Source organism: Pristiophorus japonicus, chromosome 2, assembly GCF_044704955.1.
Source record: "Pristiophorus japonicus isolate sPriJap1 chromosome 2, sPriJap1.hap1, whole genome shotgun sequence".
NCBI lineage: Eukaryota > Metazoa > Chordata > Chondrichthyes > Pristiophoridae > Pristiophorus > Pristiophorus japonicus.
In genome coordinates this window covers 189,048,146-189,073,647 of record NC_091978.1, presented here as the reverse complement: position 1 = coordinate 189,073,647, position 25,502 = coordinate 189,048,146, and the positions used below count along the sequence as shown (strand labels likewise).

Genomic DNA, 25,502 nt, shown 5'->3' with positions numbered 1-25,502 from the left:
GTGCCTAACTGCAATGAAGAAAGCACGTTGTGTCAGATATATGTGCATCTTTGCTGGTATTATCGAGACAAGAACAACTTAATTGTGTACCAACAATTATATTACACACTTTTTCCAGAAGAGGCAACTACAATGTCAATATTTTTATGTAAATTTCTCTTCTGACACCACTGATTCTTGTTGTGGTAGAATCTACAGAAGCTAGAAATCATCAGAACTCATCCAAGTGGCCATTGTTCATTAATTGGCCTAGACAATTAGTATTGATGATTATTCAACAATAAGGGTCCTGTGTCCTGTCTTGGCCCGATCCTGATGTTCACACACGCAAATACATTATCAAGATTGTGATCATGAGTGAGAACGTAGCTCATTTCCCCCCCCCCCCGCTAACCCAGGGGCATTAAAACCAACACAAGCTGCGGCTCAACACTGGAGACTTCCTGATAATACCAAGTAAAGTACACATATTTCTGACACAACGTTCTTTCTTCTTGGCCTGTACTGTTCAGTGTCACACGGCGACTCGTTTACTTACTGAGCCATATGATAATATCTGAAATGTTTTAAATATGTAGTTTAATTATTACTTGTTGTTAATAAATTGATATGCAAATTATAATATTTAAAATCTGAAGCTTTGAGGTATATATTTACATATTTTACGGTAAAATAGCATAAATGAATATTCGGCATACTTATATTGGAAAAAAATAGCGTAGTAGTTCATGCTAATAGCCAAAGCCCATTCTATAGATCACAGTGAAAAAATAAAATTGCATTTAACAGAACTATACTATTGCTAACTATGGATATGAATTTTAAAATTGGTGCGAAGGGTCAAATCTGGGACACAAATTTAATGTATCATTGCAAATATGTTTTTTCCCTTGACATTAAGAGCCCACTTGTACACTCACAAAAATTTGCACATGGGCACTAACGATTAAATTTTGCAAGGCACTTGCCGGCAACATGAACCTTGCGCTCAGCTGTGCGAACACTGGAAAACAGAGCTCGCTGTAAGCAGCTAAATTGGAACTTGGTTACAATTTGCATATAACAGGATCTTACAGGATTTTGCTCACATCAGGACTGTGTATGGTGTATGTTGATTTGACTGCATAATAATGTGACCTTTCAGCCTAAACTCAATTATTAATAGAATGGAGTTGTCCACTGTATATCAAAGACCGCAAAGTTGAGAATACGATGCATTAGATCTCGCCTTGCTAAAGCTTTGTTAAACACTAACAGCTCTAAAAGCCATTGGTGTGTATTTCTCATTTAATTAAAACTCTGATTCACTGATAGTGCCGCTTCCACATCCTGCCCAGAACTTTTCATGCATAAGAATGTAAATCGCACCGAAAAGTTTCTTTGATATGTAAATTAGGACACTGATTTTAAATAAATCGTTTCTGAACCGATTAGCAGCATCACGAGCTACGTTGGTAGATTGCTTCACGCAATAATCAACTTGCATAAAGCTGCCTTTTTCCGTGTTTTTTTTTAACTGCGGCTAAGCTGTAATTATCAGAAGTCAGAATTGATGAGGGGGTAAAACAGGACATGCTGATTTCCAACCTGCTCGTCACCAGATGTTTTTTTTTTAAATCTCTCCCTATTTTTCCACACTCGGGCCGCGCTCTCTCTCTCGTCAGCTCTTCTTGCCATCGCCAGTTTTTTTTCTGTCTCTGTCATCACTTTCTCGCTGTCACCAGTGCTGCCGCCTCCCCCCCCCCCCCCCCGCCTCCCCGCGCAGGCGCTGCTCATTGCTGCCGCAGACCCACTGCACTCCAGCGGCTCTCAGGCTGCGGTCGGCGCGGCTCCTCTAGCGCAGCCCGGGAACAGTGGGGGGAAGAAACCAGTCAACTTTTGTCCGGCAGATCCATCTCCTCACAGCCCTTCTCCGAACGCGTTCTCCCTCTCTCAAAGAAGTCACAGCGGCGACGCGCCACCCACCGCTGCATATGCAGCACTTTTCCCCCGCAAAAAATAACGGGAGCTCCGGCTCCGTCATGTTCACTGAAATCCGAAGGTTTCTCTTGTTAAAACGTGTTTTGTCCAATAAATATATACCCCAAGACTCTATCCTTGGCATTCGCGGTAAACGGGGAAACGCAATGGGAAGCACACCATTTATCACACTTACAAAGAAAATTAAACTACTTATTAAAAAATACCATTTAACAGCACCAAACTCGCATTCAACCTTGGTCTTGCACAAACGAGCTTTTTCTACCCAGCTGCGTCGGAATAATAGACGAATTTTAAAACCACACCTTCCCTCGAAGCTAGGGTCAGCTGGATATATTTTTTAAATCTATCCTGCAAATGTATACATATTTCTATACAAATATACTTTTGAGAAGAAACTAAAAATGTGGTGGTTTAAACTGTAGATAACAAGACTCGTAGCCAAATGCACACGAGAATATGGGAAGAGAATGTGGAAACATTTTAAAATGCCAATAACACGTTTAATTGGAAAATAACGGTGTATTAAAATAAGCGCAACGGCACAAAAAGCGACAAACGTAAAAGGAAGCAAATGAGGGAATAGATGGATGATGTAGAAAGAGGAATCTCTGCATTTCCTGACCGTGCTTCAGTTCCTTTTCACTCGTGTAGGTGACGCTACCTCAAATGAGTCAGAAAACTCTCACATTCACCCACACTCCGAGCGGGATGGCATACAAAAGAGGGAGTGAGAGAGAAATCGGAACTCTGCTGTTAACCTGAATTCACAGCTAACAACGTGCAGATATAAAAGGGGAAGGAGCTGAATTACAGATCCCCAGCCCGGGGGAGAGGAGAGAACATTATTACATTCACTCTTTTATAGACTCCGATCCTCTGCGAAACATCGGCTTTGGAGTCGGGCTTGCGCTATAACGTGCAGCTACTTTCTGAATACAGAAGACCGAATTATACGGGGAAAGACAAACCCAACTTCAACTGCAGGAATAGCAATGAACTACTCAGCAGACCAAGACTAATCGAATAACAAGGAAGGACTCTTTTCTCCAAGAGAAGGATTCAGCACCACAGAAAGGACTGCGTCAGGGAACTGAGATATACTTCAGGGACTGGAATAAGAAAACTTGCCGTTGTCAAAGGACTGCAGCCTATTCACTCTTTAATTGGGGATTTTTTTATTCAACTGCTCGGACCCGATCCAGAAGCAATACACTCGCAGGCGTCGTTTATTTTAAAGATCCGCATCGTGAAATCAGCTTGCTCTCTCATTCGGATTCCCGTTTTATCAACTAGGATTTCCCAATCCACGTTCAATCCAGAGGAGTATCTGCATTTAGACGCATCTTGGCAGCTCACCCCCTTGTACCAGTTCTCTGGGTGAATACGAATACGAAAGTCATTAACTGCAACCTTTATTCTGCGGGACTCTGCTCGTCTAATCTTCAAAGACACGGGGAACCGGATCGCGTTCACAATTTTACAACCGCCCTTTCAACTTTCTGACCGGGTTCTAGACATCTTTCCGCCACTCAGTAGCAGCTTCTTGACTTAATCAGGACGGACAGAGAGAGAAAAAAAGAGTGTGAAGAGAAAGGGAAAGACTGCAATAGCAAGGTTGGGGCACTCCGAGTGCTGCACACACACACGCACACACACACACTTTACAATAACCATCACCATGCAGGTAAAGAAACACTAACTGCGGATGCAGGGCAAACTTGGAACAGCGTGACTCCAAAGGCACGTCCAAGGCACTAACGGATTCAGGTGATCAATTTTACTAAATGCATCTTTTGTCTTGTTGTTCGGAAAGCAACACTCGCTTGACTGAAATAGAATGAGTCAGTTAAAAGGATGTTAAAAGGGGTCAAAAACTACAGCGATGTATGTGAATCTGGATGCTGGTTATTTTTTTTTGCAGATTACTTTATTGAGTGTTGACGGACAGTTAACACCGGCAACCTGAGCGGGAGATCGCTGCGATTAATCGGCGGAGGGGTTGGAGGAGGAGGAGGGGGGGGGGGGTGTGATTCTCGGAGCGATGACTTTCCGTGTCCCGCTGCTGCTTTTGTTGCGGACCGCCGCCGTCCTGGTGACCGCCAAGCAGGCGCTGAGGTACCGGATCACCGAGGAGGGACCGGCCGACGTCCGGATCGGCAATGTGGCCAGCGACCTGGGCATCATGGAGGGCTCGGGGGAGGTGACTTTCAGCTTGGAGTCGGGCTCGGAGTACTTCAAGATCGACAACATCACCGGGGAGCTGAGCACCACCGGCCGGCGCACGGACCGCGAGAAGCTGCCGCAGTGCCAGATGATCTTCGATGAGAACGAGTGCTTCATCGACTTCGAGATGTCGGTGATCGGGCCGGCCCAGAGCTGGGTCGACCTGTACGACGGCAAAGTCATGGTGGAGGACATCAACGACAACACGCCCAGCTTCCCGTCGCCGGTGCTGACCCTGACGGTGGAGGAGAACCGGCCGGTCGGCACCCTCTACCTGCTGCCCACCGCCACCGACCGCGACTTCGGCACCAACGGCATCGAGCGCTACGAGCTGCTGCCCGAGAGCGCCGAGGGCTCGGTGGCGGGCGGCAGCGGCCGCCGGGGGGGACCCACGGCCGGCGGCAGGAGGTCCGGCTCGGGCTCCGAGGTCGGGCCGGCCGGCGAGGCGGGGTCAGGGCCGGGCCGCAGCAGCGTGTTCGAGTTGCAGGTGGCCGACACCCCGGACGGCGACAAACAGCCGCAGCTGATCGTCAAGGGCGCGCTGGACCGCGAGCTCCGCGACTCGTACGAGCTGACGCTGCGGGTGCGGGACGGCGGCCGCCCGCCGCGCTCCTCCTCGGCCCTGCTCCGGGTGCTCATCTCGGACGTCAACGACAACAGCCCGCGTTTCGACCGCGGCCTGTACGAGGCCGAGCTGGCCGAAAACAGCCTGCCCGGCACCCCCATCCTGCAGCTGCGCGCCGCCGACCTCGACACCGGCGTCAACGGGCAGATCGAGTACGTGTTCGGCGCCGCCACCGAGTCGGTGCGCCGCCTGCTGCGGCTGGACGAGAGCAGCGGCTGGCTGAGCGTGCTGCACCGCATCGACCGCGAGGAGGTGGGCCAGCTGCGCTTCAGCGTGCTCGCCAAGGACCGCGGCCAGCCGCCGCGCACCGACCGCGCCACCGTGCTGCTCGCCGTCCGCGACCAGAACGACAACGTGCCGCTCATCGACATCCGCAAGATCGGCCGCATCGTGCTGCGCGGCGGCGTGGCCAGCGTGGCCGAGGACGTGCTGGTCGACACCCCCATCGCCCTGGTCCAGGTGTCCGACCGCGACCAGGCCGAGAACGGCGCCGTCACCTGCACCATCGTGGGCGACGTGCCGTTCCAGCTCAAGCCGGCCAGCGACTCGGAGAGCGAGCAGAAGAAGAAGTACTTCCTGCACACGTCGGCGCCCCTGGACTACGAGTCGGCGCGGGAGTACTCGGTGGTGATCGTGGCGGTGGACTCGGGCAGCCCCAGCCTCTCCAGCAACAACTCGCTGCTCGTCAAAGTCGGCGACATCAACGACAACCCGCCCATCTTCTCGCAGGCACTTTTCCAGGTGTCCTTCCCCGAGAACAACTCCCCCGGAGACCAGGTGACCACCGTGCTGGCCTCGGACGCCGATGACGGGAAAAACGCCGAGATCGCCTACTCGCTGGAGCCTTCTGCCGCCGGGATGTTCTCCATCGACCCGGTCAAGGGAGCCATCACAGCCAACCTGGTTCTGGACCGGGAGCAAACGGATCAGTACCAGTTCAAAGTGGTGGCGAGAGACAAAGGTACCCCCACGCTCCAGGGCAGCGCCACAGTACTGGTCCAGGTGAAGGACACCAACGACAACGAGCCCAGGTTCATGCAAGATGTCTTTACTTTTTACGTTAAAGAAAACTTGCCACCGAACAGCCCCGTTGGGATGGTCACTGTAATGGATGCTGATGAGGGGAAGAATGCGGAGCTCAGTCTCTTTATTGAAGAAGACAATAACATTTTCTCCATAGACAATGACACGGGCACAATTTATTCCACCATGTCCTTCGATAGGGAGCAGCAGACCACATACTCGTTCAAAGTGAAAGCTATCGACGGCGGAGAGCCCCCGAAATCCTCAACGGCTATGGTATCGCTCTATGTCATGGATGAAAATGACAATGCGCCCGTAATCACTTTTCCCAAAAATGCATCTTACACTCTGCTACCCCCTTCTAGTAATTTACGAACGGTAGTGGCTACCGTCCTCGCTACAGATAGAGACACTGGCATCAATGCTGACCTTAACTACAGCATTGTGGGAGGAAATCCCTTTAAACTTTTTGAGATTGATTCTGCCAGTGGTGTGATCTCTTTGGTGGGAAAGCTAACCCAGAAGCATTATGGACTACATCGGTTGGTAGTGCAGGTTAATGACAGTGGACAACCTTCACAGTATACCACGGCAATGGTTCATGTGTTTGTGAATGAAAGTGTTTCAAATGCTACAATAGTGGAAGCTCAGATAGCTAGAAGTCTCCGCACTACACTGAAGCAAGACATTGCTGGTGATCCAAATTATGAGATGAGCAAGCAACGACTTAGCATTGTTATTGGGGTTGTTGCTGGCGTCATGACAGTGATTTTAATCATCTTGGTTGTGGTTTTGGCAAGATACTGTAGACCTAAAAAATCCAAGAACGGATATGAGGCGGGCAAAAAGGATCCAGAAGACTTTTTCACCCCCCAGCAACACGACAAGTCTAAGAAACCCAAGAAGGACAAAAAAAACAAAAAGTCCAAACAACCTCTGTACAGTAGCATTGTGACCGTTGAAGCATCAAAACCCAATGGACAGAGATATGACAGTGTGAATGAGAAACTTACAGAGAGTCCTGGTATGGGACGCTATCGCTCCATGAATGGTGGACCAGGGAGTCCTGATCTCGGTAGGCATTACAAATCTAGCTCTCCATTGCCAACAGTTCAGCTTCACCCCCAGTCGCCTACTGCAGGGAAGAAACATCAGGCAGTGCAAGAACTGCCACCAGCCAATACCTTCGTAGGGACAGGAGACAACATCTCAATTGAATCAGACCATTGCTCTGAATACAGCTGTCAAACCAATAACAAGTACAGCAAGCAGGTAAGAAACAATAATTACCAAAGTAGTGTCTAAATGTAGCTCAGAAGGTAGAAAACAGCTCTTTGAGAGCAAAATATTGCTTGCAATTTTAACATACATATATGCTTGTGATAATATATGTGCATTCAGAATTGATTTTCTGTAAAATTGTAATGTTGAATGTTACAAAATAGATTTTGAGAAACATGTTGAACCTCAGATGAAGTAGTTTTACATTATTTAAATCCTAAATGGAAATAAATATAACTTACCTATCTAGTTGTGTTAAAAATGCATATATTTGCAGAGCCAACACAGAACTATACATAATCAGCCAATTAGGAACGTGAAATTTGGATACTTGAGTTCGAATGATGTCACTTCACTGAAAAGATACTGAGGTTTAGTTTCTCCCTCATTCGCCTGCTCCTCCATCTCTCTCTAAATCAAACAAGAATTACTGTGCAAGATGAGTTGCTCACAGATCTAGTTCATAGTGACAGCTACACGGAGATGCATTCATGTTCAGTTACTATTTGTATAGTGTGAGATAAGAATATAAAAAAATAGTTGAGATTTCTTTTCAGTGTTGGTATTTGCAACATTTTGCCATATGCCAATCATTGGTGGTGAAATTCAGACATTGTAAATGTCGCTGTTGAAAATAAATCTCCAGAGATTTTCTTTACATCAACATCTATAAATATGACTTTATCACTATATAGATCACTAAAACCGTTACTTTTGCTGCTTTAGTAGCTACACAGCAGCAGCTCAAACATCATCCTGGGATTGGAGACCACACACAATGTCAATCACAAGTTAGACCCTGCATTTATTCCTATGTACAAAAAATTAGGAGAAGCTATTCACTTGTTTAAATTACTAAAAATAGCAAAGATGTTTGTGATGAATGAAAATAATTCAGCACATTAGGGTCTGAGAATTTTCATTTATCGTCAATTTTCTACAAACTTAAATAGTACGGCTTTTTAAATCCAACTTCAAGTATCTAAAATGTTTTACTTTTGATTTAGAAATATTTCTGCAACCTTGAATGTTTTCAAATGGCTTAATTATTACATTTTTTGCAGATTTTTGGGCAGGTTTTAAATCAGAATGACATAATGCTCTCTGTGGCTAAAATTATAGACCATTCTAAGTATTAAAATTCTGAATGCTGTTCTGAACACTATTTATAGTAGAATTCTGATAGTATTCTGAGACTAGTGCATTTAAGGTTCTTATTGTCTTTGTCAGAAATTAATTTTTGGGACATGAGCGTAGCTCAGTTACTTTTTACAAATATGTGTTGAAAGGCTAACTCTCCCTAAAATAATAACAGACTGCAGCAAATTTCTAGGTTTTGTTACTATTCTGGGTGTAGATGGAGAAAGAGTTATCACAGTGGTTGCACATATTCTTCCATTAAGTTAGATTACTTACAGACTCGGATGCATTTGAAACTAATTAAATAGAAGGTATGCTTTATCAATGTTTCCTGAATACAAACACCAAAGTTCGGCTGTATCCGTAACTTGAATTTTCTATCCATTATTTTAATTTTAGTAAGTACAATTAGAATTCAGCTAGGCCAAAACAACAAGATTTGCATATTGTCATTTAATATAAATAATCATTTTTCTCATTGTGTAATGCTGCTGTACATCATATATATTTAATTCTTTGTTGCCATGATAAATATAAATGCAGTGCTGTGCTTTATGTGACAGAAATTCAGTATCAAAAGAATGAAAATAGCTTCAAGTCAAGAGTGAGAAATTATAATTACATAAATTATAACTTCAGGCTACTGGTATTTATTTGTATTGTGTGTCCTATTGTGCCAAATTAAGCAACTTTTCATTCAGGTAACAAATCTGTGGATCACATTTTTGTTCATATTAGCAGGAATGTATGTATTTTTTTGATAGTTTCACAATGTAAAAAAAGCTATGCATACTACTTATGAATTTTCTTAAGAGATAGAATTGAGCAAGTTTCTTCAGTTAACCAATACTATTTATGTAGAAGCTCAACAACCCCAATCTGTTCCAAATATGCCATGTAAAATTCTATGAATCTTCATAACCAGACAACAAGAGATGAGTATTTCAAATAAGTTCTGAAAATATACATCGAAATCATTGTCAATTATTAATATAAATATCATTACAGTGAAATGCTTAATGACAATCACATCTTTCTTAGACTAGGCGTGGAGGAAGTTGAAGGTAATTAGACAAATGAGCCAATTTTAGGCAGCTGAGTATCTGTTGTTTGATATGAATTTGTTTGGATGTAAATCAAATGATACAACAAGTTGCAGTTCTGCTATCTCACTGTAGAAAGAGCATCAATAAACCATTTGCTTTATTAATAATGCATTTAGCATCATAGCCTTGATTCATTTCATGCACCTTTTCAATGGAACCAAAGTTGAATCATAGCTAATTGAGGTCTAAAAGGACCTTTGACTAAGCTGGCTCTTATTTACTAATGTTTTACTATCTGTAACAGTGCTTGATAGTGGAAATAACTGGTGTAAAAAAAGCAATTTTATAGTCATTTGTGTTTGTGTAACATGGGTGCACAAAGTGCAGTATAACTTGCTTCAGGACACTGGTCTCAACGTAAATAAAATTGTGGAAAGCAGTGTATGACCACCTTGAGGAGCAGATTCCATACTGCTTTTGCTATCTGCCCACTGAATCCAGTGCCATTTAAATTTAACTTCCATACTTCCGGGCTTTGCTACTTCAAACTATGACCATAAACATTTGTCCAGGAGTAAATAAATTAAATTCAATATCTGTAAATTTTTAAAATCCACACCTAATTATTTACATGCACTACCAGGAACTTTCACCTGGTAATTTTAGAGTGTAGTATCGGAACATTGTGAGCGTGCAGTGTAAATGTCTTGAAAGTGTGTTGGCATCCAAGTTTTGCACATGTCTGGGAGCTGAATGGCGTTTAATAAACCTTCAACTGAATGAATGTGAGCAGACATATAACTCGACTTTGTTTGTTCACACTGCTGTTTTGACTGCAGATATACTGCAGCTACGTGTCTGAGTCTGATATGCGTGGAATGCAATTTTTAACCAACTGGACATCACTGTGGATTTGACTGAAGTCTGCAACAAAGTATTCTGTGCATGCATTCTTGGCACCATGTGCAGAGCAATGCTTATTGGATGACATCGATAGTCTGCTTTCTCTTAACGTTACACATGTTAAAAAGGAAGTAGTCGCCTGGGCAACTTTTAAAATGTAGCTTTGCATCTGGCTGGAGTTATACTGCACCCAGTGCAAACTCAAACCAGTGAGAGACAGCCTTTTGACGGGAGTTTCACATTGTTCTGTTTCAGTGCGCTCAGGAGACCGATCATGATTTGACTTCCAACTTATATGGCCAGTTTCACACTGATGCATATCCAAAACTGCATCTAACATGCAAATGTGTCAGTATAACACTAGCTCCAGCAAAACTGAAGCAGAGCAGCATTTATTGCTTGTTTTTAGATGCCTGAGGGTATTATGAGTCAACCATACAGCATGGAACTGTAGTCCCACGCTGGCCAAACCGGGTAGGTTTGGCAGATCCCCTACTCTGAAGGACAATTGTGAACCAGTTGGGTTTGTTATGACAATTTAGCAATTTTCACATCCATTTGCTAGTTCAAAAATTACCACAATTATTGAATTCACAGTGTGATTATGAATTTACAATCATTGGGATTCTAGTCCAGTACCATACCCACGAGACTGTCGACCCTTTCACCTCCATCAGTTACATTTCAGTGACATCAGTGGAAACAGTATTGAATTTTGGATTTTATATTGTTGATAATTTACATTTCATGAAGAGTTTAGATCATTTATAAAATTATTTCCTCATATTGGGGTGAATTTTAACCTTAAAAAACAGGTGGGTTTGGGGAAGTTAAAGTGTTACAAATGTGAATCCCAACCTGAATCCGCCTCCAACCCGCCCACTTCCTCCGATGCCCCCCCATGAGGCCTCTCTGCTCCTCTGCGCTGCTCACCCCCCCACCCCCAACCTGTGCTGCTCCTCTGATCCCTGATTCCTTCAAACCCACCCCCCGCCCCCCCACCATTATGCTGCTCCTGGCTCCCGGTCCTCTCCCCACCCCCTTCCTGTGCTGCTCCTACGGCTGGCGATCACAATGTTCTGGAGACTTCGCTGTGCTGGTCCTGGCCCGCGATTGCGATCATGATGTTCTAGACCCATGTGACACATACGAACATAAGAACATAAGAAATAGGAGCAGGAGTAGACCATTTGGCCCCTCGAGCCTGCTCCGCTATTCAATATCATGGCTGATCTGATCATGGACTCAGCTCCACTTCCCTGCCCGCTCCCCATAACCCTTTACTCCCTTATCGCCCATGCAGATTACATCTGTCGAAAATAGTAATTTTCCTATTGATTTGTAGATCGCATATCAATTTAAAAGATTTCTTATCTGAAAAATTAAATGAATCAAGGCCATGTAATAATGGCCCTGAAATCCCGGCCTCGCCGGGTCCGTACGGAATACGTACGGACTCGGTGAGGCCTTGCAAAAGCCGGTTTTCAGGTCGCAATGCGCACGCACCGAAAACTGGCTTTTCCGATCTGTCAATTTGCTATTTGCCCATCTCTTGCCCAGCGAATGTCCTTCAAACTCTTGCAACTGGTAAAAGCAGGTGCATAGCCTACTTTTACCAGCGTAAGAGTTTTAAAACATATAAAAATAACATTTAAACACCCATTTTTACATTTAAAAACCCTGTTCACTAAGATAAGTTTATTTTAAACCCTATTAAAACACATTTCAAAAAAAAATCCCCCAAATATATATTTCTTTCTAGATCATTTAATTAACTTTAATTTCAATTAATTTTAAATATGTGAGGTTTTTAAAAAATTTTATATTGTGTTTGGGTGTTTTAGAGGGTATTCTTATTGATAGTAATGGGAACTTGGAGAAATGGAGTTCCCATTATTATCAATGAGAATACTGTAGCATGATTGGTTATCCAGGCCCACGTGATTCCAGCTTCTCCAGTTCCAGCTTCTACGTGTCAACCTCGAGGACGGGGGCGCGCTCCGATGCGCGGGAAAAGAAGGCCTCCCACCGCAATCCAAGGCGCTTCTGGGACCACCAGGTACTTTCGTTAAAAAGCTTCGGGTCAGAGACATTCGTCCGAAGGAAGCCTCCGACCGGAATTTCAGGGCCAATATTATTTATGACATAAACCAAATGATTTTTGGAAAGGGAAAAAGTCTTGTAAATTATATTTAATAGATTGTTATAAGAATAATCTATAGCTTTGTCACCTAATTAGTCAGAAACAAAATATTGTGATCACACCCATTTTGGAGAATCGAATATTCTTTCATAAAGAATAATTTCATTATTTTTCATGTGGGAGAAAGGTTATGATTGAAGCCTCTAAAAAATAATGTTATTTTTTCGATGAAATTATAATGATTTAAGAAAAATTATTTAAGGATGGTAAGATGATCTGCGAATAATGCTGCCAAAGATATTATTGGTGATGTCTTCCATAATTCGGGGCAAAGTGACAGTGAAAAGATGCTGTTGCAGCCCAATGCAGGGTATCAGCGTAAGACAGAACTTACCAACAGATGGCGTCACATTGTTATAATTGCCACTGGCACAAAGTTCTCTTTTGAAAAACTTGTTTCAAAAGCTTTTTTTAAAAAAAGTCTTGAGTGGCGCAGTAGGTCATCTTTCAATGTCTACTGATTTAAATAAGCTAGCTTTTCCTTCAGGTCTTCTCAGTTGGTAGAAACTGACCACAGTTGGAGGTCTGAAAGCAGCACTCGATTCATGAATTTGAGTGGCATGTGCGAGTCTGCCTTTCTTTACTCTACATAGATGTTATCCGATACTGTCACCATGGTTTTCCACTCTCAGTGCTGTCACTACTGTACTAGAGAATACAATGTAAAATGTAAACAACTAAGTAAAGGTGTTATGCTCCGGGATTCAATCTGATAACCACAGGTAGATTTTTCTATACTTATAATATTAACCACTGTTTTTTGCCTCTGGTTCAAGAACCCTAAATCTTACAGTTGAGTTTGCAACAAATAAACAACATAGAGCTAGCTTGCCTTTTTATTTTTTTTTTGGGGGGGGGAAACAATAGATATTTATAAACTTTTAATGTTTGAATTCAAGAATTAAGGATAGGGTAAAGAAGTCTAGCATGGAGGTCAGTACCATAATGATACTATAATAGTACTGTATATAATAGTGCTATAATTATATAAAATACCCATTGTCTGTTTAAAAAAAATGGCTATCACAAGAATTATTTGTGCTGAGAATGCAATTTGTTTTCCTCATGTAAGTTGCTTTACCTGTGGTGTAAGAAAAGAATAGGAATTTGTAATCTTGAAGTTAAATGTCTTTGAAGGCAATTATCAAGAACTATGTTAAAAGTACAATTTTTTGCAATTCATTTTTTTATATTGTCAATTAATATCAATAGAAAAAAATCTTATAGTCAAAATACAGCATCTTTTTCTGCATCTAGCTCACTGTATGTCTTGGCAGTAACCCTAGCCAATTTTATCTATGCCCATTTGTTCTCTTTTGCTTTTTCTCTAGGTCTTCCTCACACTCATGTCCATACATATGGGTGTAAAGCATCATCCGAGGGCAGTACAAGAGGAAAATTGTGTAGGGCAGGCTGCAGGTCAATGGAATCAGTTTGCTTTTCTGTCCTCTTAATTAATTTATATTCAAGTGCAATGAGGAAAATCCTATCTTCATAACGCTCTCTATCCATCACTCTCACTCATCCTCTCTATATCTGTGTCTCTCTCTCTCTCACACACACACTGAGTACAGATAAAAATGAATAGAATAATACTTTACAAGATCATAAATATTAATGTTCTCAGTGAGGGCTCATTATTCTTTTCAGGTTAATATTTACTGAGTACTGGAGTTTCTGATGATTTTTCATAATTTTGAAAATGTTATGGACAGGTTGTTCTACTGCATGTCTAGTTCAAGTCTCTGATATTCTCTTTCCATCTGCAACACTTTCAGAGCTGGTCCTTGTTTTCTGTAGCTTTACGTCTCTAAGATACCATCTCTGTGTTTCTGAGATTCTCCTAACCTTTGTCTTTTGGCTACACCCAAAATCTCGGACAGTGTTCCTGGCATGTTTCTATGTTCTCCATCCCAAGCTCTCAAAATATAATTTCTCATTTCCCTCTTTCTCCATGGCCAGTGATACTACTTTTCTTCACTGTTGCAATGCAACCGGGTAGGTTCTGACAATCTTGGCATTGGTAGTGTTAGTGAATGCACTTTATTCCTTTCATTGGGACTTAAGCTACTGAGATGGGCATTTCTCCCTTTGAGAGTGAGGTAGAGAGGAAATGGCAGAACAGTGGTCCTGGAGAAGAGATAATGGCAGATGGGGTGGGAGTTAGAATCATCGAAATTTATAGCATGGAAGGAGGTCACTTCGGCACATTGTGTCCATGCCGGCCAACAAGAGGCATAATCCCACTTTCCAGCTCTAGGTCCGTAGCCCTGCAGGTTACAGCACCTCAAGTGCGCATCCAAGTACCACCCTTTCAGGCAGTGAGTTCCAGACCCCCACAACCCTCTGCGTGAAGAAATTTCCCCTCAAATCCCCTCTAAACCTTCTACCAACTACTTTAAATGTATGCCCCCTGGTTGTTGACCCCTCTGCTAAGGGAAATAGGCCCCTTATATCCACTATATCTAGGCCCCTCATAATTTTATACACCTCATGAGATCTCCACTCAGCCTTGCCTATTCCAAGGAAAGCCAACCCAGCCTATCCAATCTGTGCTCAAAGCTAAGATTTTCCACTCCCAGCAACGTCCTCGTAAATCTCCTCTACCCTCTCCAGTGCAATCACATTCTTCCTGTAATGCGGTGACCAGAACTGCATGCAGTACTCTAGCTGTGGTCTAACCAGTGTTTTATACAGTTCAAGCAAAACCCCCCTGCTCTTGTATTCTATGCCTCGGCTAATAAAGGCAAATATTCCGTATGCCTTCTTAACCACATTATCTACCTGGCCTGCTACCTTCAGGGATCTGTGGACATGCACTCCAAGGTCCATTTTGTTCCTGTACACTTCTCAGTATCCTACCATTTAACGTGTATTCCCTTTCCTTGTTAGCCCTCCCCAAATGCATTACCTCACATTTGCCACCGTTCTGCCCACCTGATCAATTGATTGATATCTTCCTGCAGTCTATAGCTTTCTTCTTCATTATCAACCACACAGCCGATTTTAGTATCATCTGCAAACTTCTTAATTATACCCCCTATATTCAAGTCTAGATCATTGATGTATACCACAAAAAGCAAGGAACCTAGTACCGAGCCCTTCGGAACCCCACTGGAAACAGTCTTCCAGTCACAAAAACGCCCATCAACCATTACCCTCTGCTTCCTGCCTTTGAGCCATTTTTGGATCCAACTTGCCATTTTCCCTGGATCCCATGGGCTTTTACTTTCGTGACCAGTCTGCCATGTGGGACCTTATCAAAAGCCTTGCTGAAATCCATATACACTACATCAAATGCACTACCCTCATCGACCCTCCTTGTTACCTCCTCAAAAAAATTCAATCAAGTTAGTCAGACACGACCTTCCCTTAACAAATCTGTGCTGACTGTCCTTGATTAATCTGTGTCTTTCTAAATGAAGTTTGAGGTGCACTTTAGGTGAACAGGGATTGAGATGGATGTCAAGCTTGGTGGCAGGGATTAAAAGAGGTTTCAAATGAAATAATATTGGCCAGGATGAAGAGAGGTCAAATATTTACAGTTTTAATCAAAAATAGCATAGATTACTCCTTAGGAATAGTTGATAATATTTGGAACCTTTAAAATATTGGAGAGGCTAGTACCCCATGATAGAAATTTCTAAATATCAATAACTTTGTTGCAGCCTGTTTCACTCCTTCCTATCTATAGACTTTCACATTTGTTAGAAGAAAATGAAGCACATTTCACTTCAGATTTAACTGAGACAGTTAATAATTTGAGGCTTTGATAGGCATTAGTTTATGTGCTTTGACATTAATGTTGAACTCAAATACCTCAAAGAATAACTGAATTAATTGAAAGGCGATTTTAATTTGAGTAATGCTTGGTATTATTTGCTTAGCAGTAGTGAATGACCTGCTGTGACATTATCAAATAGCAATGAATGGAATGACTTCTATTATGATGCCATTGGCTTAGCAAGCGGTGCACACTGGCACTAGACCAATTTGTCTTATGTATGGGTTAGATCATGTTCTTAAATAAGCCTACCTAATTTAGATTTTAAAAGCCGTAGCAATGTCCTGTTCAGAATCAATTTGGTGGTGCAGCAGTAAAGCAATCCACAGATCTGTAGAAATAAATCCTAGCTAGACTCAAATATATAACACACATATATGACTGTTATTGAGGGCTGTTGGTCCAAATATTTTAGATCTGACTGAATTTGCTTTAAAGTCTGAAGTCAATAGCACTAGATATTATCGTGCCACTATGAAGATTGCTGCTTAACTATTGAGGCAACAGTTTATCGATTGCAACACACAAATTATAGTCATTGTTAATTTTGTTGCAAACTTGGGCTAAGGTAATTTGAAAAACCATCTGGAAAAACGTGACTTCCATGCTACTTATTCAAGCAGCCTATGATTTGTGGTACAGTACGAGTGGGCATTAGCTTCTGTTCAATTCACTTAAAAGAAATCTTACATCTATTAGTTTTGTAGTCAGGAGCAGAGAATATTAAAAGTTCACCCAAAACATCATGCATGATTTAGCACCCCAATTCTATACTGAGGTGTAGGAATAAACAAATGAACTTGCAATCAGGGGCCAGCAATTATCCTTTAAAAATGTTTTCACTCATGAGTTGGTGAAATGATAACCAATAATTTAAAAATGGGGTGAAGATGTAACATAGAAAACTGTAACATTAAATGATTAATGATGCCTGACTTCTTTCAGAGTACATTTGCGTCTATGCATTTTTAATGAAGAATCTGTCCGATATTTAAGTGATATATTGGGCTTGGAAGCTAAGAGAGGTTCCCTGCCTTCTCCTAAATACAGGTTATGAGTAATTTTATTGTCAAAAGTAGGATTTACAAAACTTGGCTGTTGCAGCTGAACCTTCAGGAACGCTGTATATAACTTGCACTCAACAGCACTGCTTTGAGTGCTTGGTGGTCAGGTTAGAAAACACATAAACTATCCTGCCTAGCACTGTGCACATTTATTATCATAAAAACAAACAACAACTGGAGAAAGCAGGCATTTTGTTCTTAAATAATGCATACAATTTCCCCCGGTCATTTGCGCCGTTTTTTTGGCGTATTTATTTTTTTCCAAGTTTCCCCCTGTGATCTGTGCCAGTGTAACTGACTTAGTTACGATTTTTCTAGGCCAGGTTTTTTTACCTCATGTTTGCGCCGGTTTTTATAATTTTTCGCAGTTTGGTCAACGTTTTTTCTTCCTAGATGGGCGTATCTGGCCATTCCCGAAAAACCTTCTGGGCACTTAAGAAAACCAACGCACATTGAGAAATCGGTGCTGAAAGACGCCATTGTTTTTAATCGAAGATTTTAGAGGGAGTCAAGAACACTGTAAAAATCAATAATAAAATTCAACTTTTTTAACCTGTTCGTGTAGTAAATGTAAATTGTTAGATTTCCGAAGTTTTCTAATTTTTTGACTCACTCACATGCCACCACCGAATGTCTTGAAGCAGGGTTGGAGGGTCGTAGCTTTGGCCGGCAGAATCGGTCCCATGCCCGGACACGTGCTCGGCTAGAAAACAAGCCGTGCGGCGGGGGGGAAGTTGGGAGGAGGAGGAGGAGGAGAGAGAGCGAGAGAGAGCGAGAGAGAGAGCGAGAGAGAGAGCGAGGTGCCGATCGGAAGCCTTCTGCTCTGAGGCTGGGGAGCTAGATGCTCATCGGAAGGCTTCTGAAGACTGTAATGAGTGCGGGGTGGAGAGAGAGGAGAAGTCACAAGACCTTGGGTGTGGTCCATCCATACAGACCTTGGGGAAAGAGAACTGCGAATCTGTCCTGCTTGCTTGCTTTCCTGCCGTTTTGAGCTTCTTTCAAGGGTTAAATTTAAGTATGAGGGCAATACTGACAGTGCCATACCTTGTGCGAGCCTTCTACATCATAGTGCTATGTAGGAGACAATTGATTCAACGTCATCGCATTAGGAACATCAGAACCCATAGGGTGCTGGGCAGGAGGCCTTATCCACCTCTGGTATATCGAGACAGGCGTTCGTACCTCTGCCTGAGTGATGCAGACTGTGTCAGAAGGCTGCGTTTCTGCAAAGAAGTTGTAAGTGAGATCTGTGAGTTGGTCAAAGCAGACCTGCAACCTAGAAGCATCAGGAGGACTGCTTTGTCAGTTGAAGTGAAGGTTACAGCTGCACTTTCATTTTATGCCTCCGGCTCGTTTCAAGCTACAACTGGGGATATGTGCACCATCTCTCAACATGCAACACATGTCTGCATTCGCCAGATGACGGCTGCACTGTATGCGCAGAGGAATGACTTCATAACATTCCCCATGACCGCCCAAGCAATCCTTGACAGGGATATGGGCTTCTCCAGGATTGCTGGTTTCCCAAAGGTACAGGGCTGCTTTGATTGTACCCACATCGCCTTGCGAGCACCTTTGGAGGATTCTGAGATGTACAGAAACAGAAAAGGCTTCTATTCCATTAATGTACAGCTCGTGTGTGACGACATGCATCATAACATGTCAGTCGATGCAAGATACCCTGGCAACACCCATGATGCATTCATCCTACGCGACAGCGTTGTATCTGCCATGTTTCAGCAGCCAGAAGGGCAGAACTGGCTACTGGGAGACAAAGGGTACGGCCTCACCAACTGGCTCATGACACCCCTACGCGTAACTGGATGGAAGCTGACTGAATACAACATGTCGTACATTGCGATGCGCAGCATCATAAGGAGGACCATTGGCATCTTGAAACAGCGTTTCCGATGCCTGGACCATTCTGGAGGCTACTTGCTGTACTCCCCTGAGATTGTCGGTCAGCTCATTGTTGTATGCTGCATGCTGCATAACTTAGTCATCATGAGGCAGCAGCACCTGGTAGTGGAAGACCCACCTGCGATGTGAATGGCTGATGATAATGACATGGAAGATGCAGATGATGAGCAGGAGGACGACAAGGATGAGGAAGCCATGCAAGTGCTTGAGGTCGGGCCATCATGCCCCTTTAACGATTGCTCGAGCCTTACGCTAGCAGCTCATCAGTGTACGCTTTACTGATGCCTGAGGACTCAGCAACAGCTATTTCACATAGACCATGTTTACTATTTTTGGAGCTGTTCCGTTATGCTGTGTTGTGTTAATGGAACAAATAATGTAAATGATTTAGTTTTAATATAAAATATATTTTATTCAAAAGTTTAACAAACCGTTCTTTTGTACTTTAATAACATTATTCTTGTATCAAACTTTACTTTTTACAAACTTTTGTCACTTTTAAACTTGCAAATTTACATAACTTACAAAAAACTTTTAATTTGAGAACAGTTACAACAGTAACAATGATAATAACAACAACAACAAAAACAGTAAAAAAAGGCTGCAGTCATCCATCTCTCCTCCACCTTATTCTAAGACCGCCCGCTGCGCTTGGTCTTGGATTCTCCAGCACCCCTGCCCGCAGTCGGTGGTGCAGTGTTTCTGGGCTTGGTACCAAGCTGAATCTTTCTAAGATCTCGGGTACTGCGCACCTGTTGAGGGAGGGGGGGGTGGGTGGGGGCGTCGGTGATAGGCAGTAAGTTGGAGGGCCCAGGTGACAAGTTGGAGGGCCTGGCTTTGGGCTCTTCAGAGGCTGGTGTGGGGATTGGAGTGGGAGTGACATTTGATTCTGTCAATGGCCGTGGGGTCTGGGTGTATTCCCTTATTGCAGCAGCTAACTCCAACATGCGCCCCGACAGTGTCTCAAGGACCTGCAATATTCCCTTCCTCATGTGGAGCAAAACTGTTTGAACTATCTGCAGCATTCCCTCCCTCATGGTCAGTGATGTGGTTTGCACTATCTCTGACATTCCCTCCCTCATGGCCACTATTCCCTCACTGATGGTCCCGGACATCATTCCCATTTCTCGTGTCATTGCTGTTACTTCTCCTGACAGTCCTGCTACCTCATCACTCACCACACCTGATGGCGTCCAACAGTGATCGGGTAAGATCAATGCTCTCCGCACTCAATTACATCATCTGATCCACATCCGTTAGATCCTCCACCTCAGGAGAGCGCGGTTGATCTCTCCTTCCCCTCCTCCCCACGGGTGTGTCTCGTTGCACCCCACCACTGGGACCTGCAGCCTGGGACGGTGGGGCCCTGGGTGTGCCTCGCTGTACCCCACCACTGGGACTTGCAGCCTGGGACGGTGGGGCCCTGGGTGTGCTTCGCTGCACCACACCACTGGGACCCGCAACCTCGGAAGGTGTGAAACCATGGAATGTCCCACCAGCACTCAAACCACTAGTCATGGAAGGGACTATGACCGCAATGAGCGACACCTCCTCCAATGCCAGTACAACAGTGGAAGCTTCACCCAGCTCTATCCCCTCCCCCTCCCCCTCACTTCCATGTTCTTGGTCTGGAGGGTTGGATTGGAAGATGTTCTCCTCTTCAGGCTCGACCGCGTCTGAATCTTCTTCTGCATCATCAGGGTTGGCCTCATATTCTGCAAAGTTTAACAGAACAGTCAAATGGTTAGCCGCAGAGGAAGGGGCAGTGTGGGTGGCTTAAGTAGGCTTATGCATCGCAGGCCAGGCAGCAGTCTGATTTGAAGACCACGATGAATTTGCAGGACTTACCCTCTCCCTTGAGTGTGGGCCCAGCTTGTGCAGTGGTGAATGCTTTTCTCCAGGCTGGACCCATCAAAGCAGCAACCCTTTCTTCCAAGGGTGTCGTTGGGTGGAGATTTGCCAGGCCTCCTCCTGCTTAAGTTCTTTCCCTTTTATTATGTGCCACCTTCCTCTGCAAAGATGAAAACCTAACTTTTTAAAAAGGATGTCTTTCTACAGCGTGGGACACACAGATGGTCACATTTACAATTGCAATTCCATTGAATAAATGAAAATATTACTTACACTAACTACTTGACCAAGGTCCTACCACTTCTTTTTGCACTGGTCTCCAGATCTCGTGGTGGTCACCATTGCACAGTAATCTTCTGCAACTTGGTTCCAGTGTTTCTTCATTTCTTAGGGTAGAACTTTTATGTGACCTCTGCTGGTGTCCAGCTCCTGCCATTTGTTCTCAATCACAGTAACTAGTGCCTCCACTTTTTCCTGCAAGAAATTCTTGGTTCTTGCACCACATTGCATCTTATACCACTTCAGCTGCGATTTTTCCAATGCTCTTACACAGCACTCCTTCTCACACACACAATTGGCTCTTTAGAAATGGCCGATTGCCAACTTGGAGCTGTACTGCGCATGTGCGTCCATTGTAACGACATCAGAAACGTAACCTTTTCCCCCCGCGCATGCTTAGAAGGTGCTACATCGTTTTTTGGCGCAGACAGCAGGTTTCACCCCCCGAGGCGACTGGAGATGCTGCGCGGTGCCAAATTAAAATTATACATCGGGGAAACTTTGGCAAATTATTTCCGGCGCATTTCTGGCCTAGAAAAACGGCGTAACTCTGGCAATACGCCAGAAAACGGGCTTGGGCAAAATTGAACCCTTTTGTTTCTTACACATAACTGAGGCTGATTATTTTAACTGAAACCTTCAATAGCAAGATTCATTAAAATATTAAACTAATATTTGTTACCATCACAGTACCATTTAGTGCTACAGGTTCAAGCTCCAAAATTCGAGTTCTGGAATCCAGAATGTTCCGGAATCTGGACACTGGGCCGATCCGTGGCGGAGTCGTCCGGAAACCGGAAAATGTTCTGATATCCAGACTCCCCCCGCCTTGGTGAACCGACTTTGCCCCGGCACGACTTTGTCCCGGCCCGACTTCGTCCCGGCCCCCCTCCCTCCCCTTTACCTTGGCTGCCCTACCCCATCTATCGCAGGCCAGACAAGGAACTCTTCCACGACGGCAGGGCCCCACCCGATCAGGTCCTCGGTGGCAGGGCCCCACCCGATCAGATCCTCGGCGGCAGGGCCCCACCCGATCAGGTCCTCGGCGGCAGGGCCCCACCCGATCAGGTCCTCGGCGGCAGGGCCCCACCCGATCAGGTCCTCGGCGGCAGGGCCCCACCCGATCAGGTCCTCGGCGGCAGGGCCCCACCCGATCAGATCCTCGGCGGCAGGGCCCCACCCGATCAGGTCCTCGGCGGCAGGGCCCCACCCGATCAGATCCTCGGCGGCAGGGCCCCACCCGATCAGGTTCTCAGCGGCAGGGCCCCACCCGATCAGATCCTCGGCGGCAGGGCCCCACCCGATCAGATCCTCGGCGGCAGAGCCCCACCCGATCAGATCCTCGGCGGCAGAGCCCCACCCGATCAGATCCTCGGCGGCAGAGCCCCACCCGATCAGATCCTCGGCGGCAGGGCCCCACTCGATCAGGTCCTCGGCGGCAGGGCCCCACCCGATCAGGTCCTCGGTGGCAGGGCCCCACCCGATCAGATCCTCGGCGGCAGAGCCCCACCCGATCAGATCCTCGGCGGCAGGGCCCCACTCGATCAGGTCCTCGGCGGCAGGGCCCCACCCGATCAGATCCTCGGCGGCAGGGCCCCACTCGATCAGGTCCTCGGCGGCAGGGCCCCACTCGATCAGGTCCTCGGCGGCAGGGCCCCACCTGATCAGATCCTCGGCGGCAGGGCCCCACCCGATCAGATCCTCGGCGGCAGGGCCCCACCCGATCAGGTCCTCGGTGGCAGGGCCCCACCCGATCAGATCCTCGGGGCAGGGCCTCACTCGATCAGATCCTCGGCGGCAGGGCCCCACCCGATCAGATCCTCGGCGGCAGGGCCCCACCCGATCAGGTCCTCGGCGGCAGGGCCCCACCTGATCAGATCCTCGGTGGCAGGGCCCCACCCGATCAGATCCTCGGCGGCAGGGCCCCACCCGATCAGGTCCTCGGCGGCAGGGCCCCACCCGATCAGATCCTCGGCAGCGGGGCTCAACCCGATCAATCCTCGGCGGCGGGGCCCCACCCGATCAGGTCCTCGGCGGCAGGGCCCCACCCGGCGACCCGAACAACTCATCGACGAGCACCGCCCCCCCTCCACCCCCTCTCTTTCCCCCTTCCCCTCTTTCTGATGTTCCAATATCCAGAAATATCCGAACCTGGGCTTGGGAGTTTCCGGATTTGTGACGTCAGAAAGATATTCCGGATTTTGCGTTTTGCCAGGTTTGGAACAGCGTCGGTCCCGAGGGTTTCGGATTCGGGACGCTGCACCTGTATTACACTAAAAATGTATATTGTACATCTAAATAATTGTACTTTCTTATTGATCACTTCGTGTGATAAACATTATTCGTGTCCTTTAATGCATATATAATAATTATAAATTGAATGCAACAAAGGATTCTTTTTGAGAGAAATGTGAATTGTGCCTATAAAAAAACCTGCTGTAACTTTTGCAATAATCATAAGTTTAATACAACTGAAATTTATTTGATGAACTTTGACAATGTTTTGGATTCCCTTCCCTCCTGGCATCCCCATGTATGAATGCAGAAATTTCCAGTCTTTTGACCAAAAATTTCTGTGACAGTGGATCTTTAACTGATAGTTAAATCTTTCAGTTGTAATAACAAAGCCATATTGACATAAGGATAATGATCCTTATTTTGATTATAGGTTTTACAACGGTCTGTGAGCCACATAAACACCTCTGACACTTGTTGAAGCTTTTAATTAGTCGTGTGTGTGGACATGAGCTTTCTGACACAAAAGACCTAAAACTAGTGTAGTTCGGGAGTCAAATATTTTTGCGATATTTGCAGATGACTCCAAATGTAATGTTTACTCATAGCTTTAATAAGTTGACTTTCAACATTTATTAGTTGGTCCTTGCTTTCACGCTTCATAGGAATGTCAAAAGTTGTTTTGCCTGAAGTAGTCCGTGAATGTTGACATTTCTCAAAGATTGTTTCCTGTAACTTCATTTCTGAACACAGACACATTTTGCTCCCTACAGTTTAGTCTTCAGTTTGTTGCCTCAATCCCTTTCATCATCATCTTCATAGGCAGCCCCTCAGAATCGAGGATGACTTGCTTCCACTCTAAAAGTGAGTTCTCGGGTGACTGAGGAGTCCAATGCAGGACCTATAGTCTCTGTCACAAGCGGGGCAGACAGTGGTTGAAGGAAAGAGTGGGCAGGGAGCCTGGGTTGATGCACGCTCCTTCCGCTGTCTACGTTTGGTTTCTGCTTGTTCTCGGCGATGGGACTCGAGGTGCTCAGCGCCCTCCCGGATGCTCTTCCTCTACTTTGGGCGGTCGTGGGCCAGGGATTCCCAGGAGTCGGTGGGGATGTTGCACTTTATCAAGGAGGCTTTGAGGGTGTCCTTGAAGCATTTCTTCTGCCCATCTGGGTCTCGTTTGCCGTGTCAAAACTCCATGTAGAGCACTTGCTTTGGGAGTCTCTTGTCGGGCATGTGGACGATGTGGCGCACCCAATGGAGCTGATTGAGCGTGGTCAGTGCTTCAATGCTGGGGATGTTGGTGCTGTTCCCTGTATTTCTCTTTGTAGTTGTCGCGCAGTGAAGATCATGCCCATTGTAGCCCTTAGTGGATGGAATCCGCATTTCGACTTGGGAAGAGCTCTTCAGCCACAGAGAGAAGACGACTGAGGAGGATTCTTGCAATGATTTTCCCTGTGGCTGACAGCAGGGCGATTCCTCTGTAGTTACCGTAGTCGGACTTGTCCCCTTTTTGGAAGATGATCATGATTGCACCTCAAAGCGCTGGAGAAGTACCACCAGCGCTGTCTCTGCAAAATCATGCAAATCTATTGGCAGAAAAGACGCACTAACGTTCGTGTTCTCGCTCAGGCCAACAGCCCCACGCTCGATCAACTCCGTTGGGCGGGCCACATCGTCCGCATGCCCGACATGAGACTCCCAAAGCAAGCGCTCTAAGTGGGGCTTCGACATGGCAAGACAAGACCCAGATGGGCAGAGGAAACGCTTCAAGGACACCCTCAAAGCTTCCTTGACAAAATGCAACATCTCCACCGACTCCTAGGAATCTCAGGCCCACGACCACCCAAAGTGGAGGAAGAGAATCCGGGAGGACGCTGAGCACCTCGAGTGCCATCGCCGAGAACAAGCAGAAATCAAGCGTAGACAGCGGAAGGAGCGTGTGTCA

The 25,502-nt window shown here is 45.2% G+C and overlaps 1 protein-coding gene across 11 annotated transcripts in view; it reads left to right on the top strand.

The window, feature by feature from the left end:
* Nucleotides 1-4,085: 4,085 nt before the first annotated feature.
* Nucleotides 4,086-25,502, top strand: part of pcdh7b (protocadherin 7b) — a 581,399-nt gene continuing 559,982 nt past the window's right edge. For 8 of the 11 annotated variants that reach the window (XM_070870566.1, XM_070870585.1, XM_070870597.1 and 5 more), the window contains exon 1: nt 4,086-7,126. In XM_070870566.1, coding sequence (XP_070726667.1) covers nt 4,166-7,126 — 2,961 coding nt within the window. In that variant the 5' untranslated portion in view covers nt 4,086-4,165. Of the gene's footprint in view, nt 7,127-7,412; nt 8,086-13,758; nt 13,847-17,668; nt 17,802-25,502 lie in introns of those variants that run through there. The other 3 variants (XM_070870601.1, XM_070870603.1, XM_070870602.1) reach the window with 3 other exon arrangements.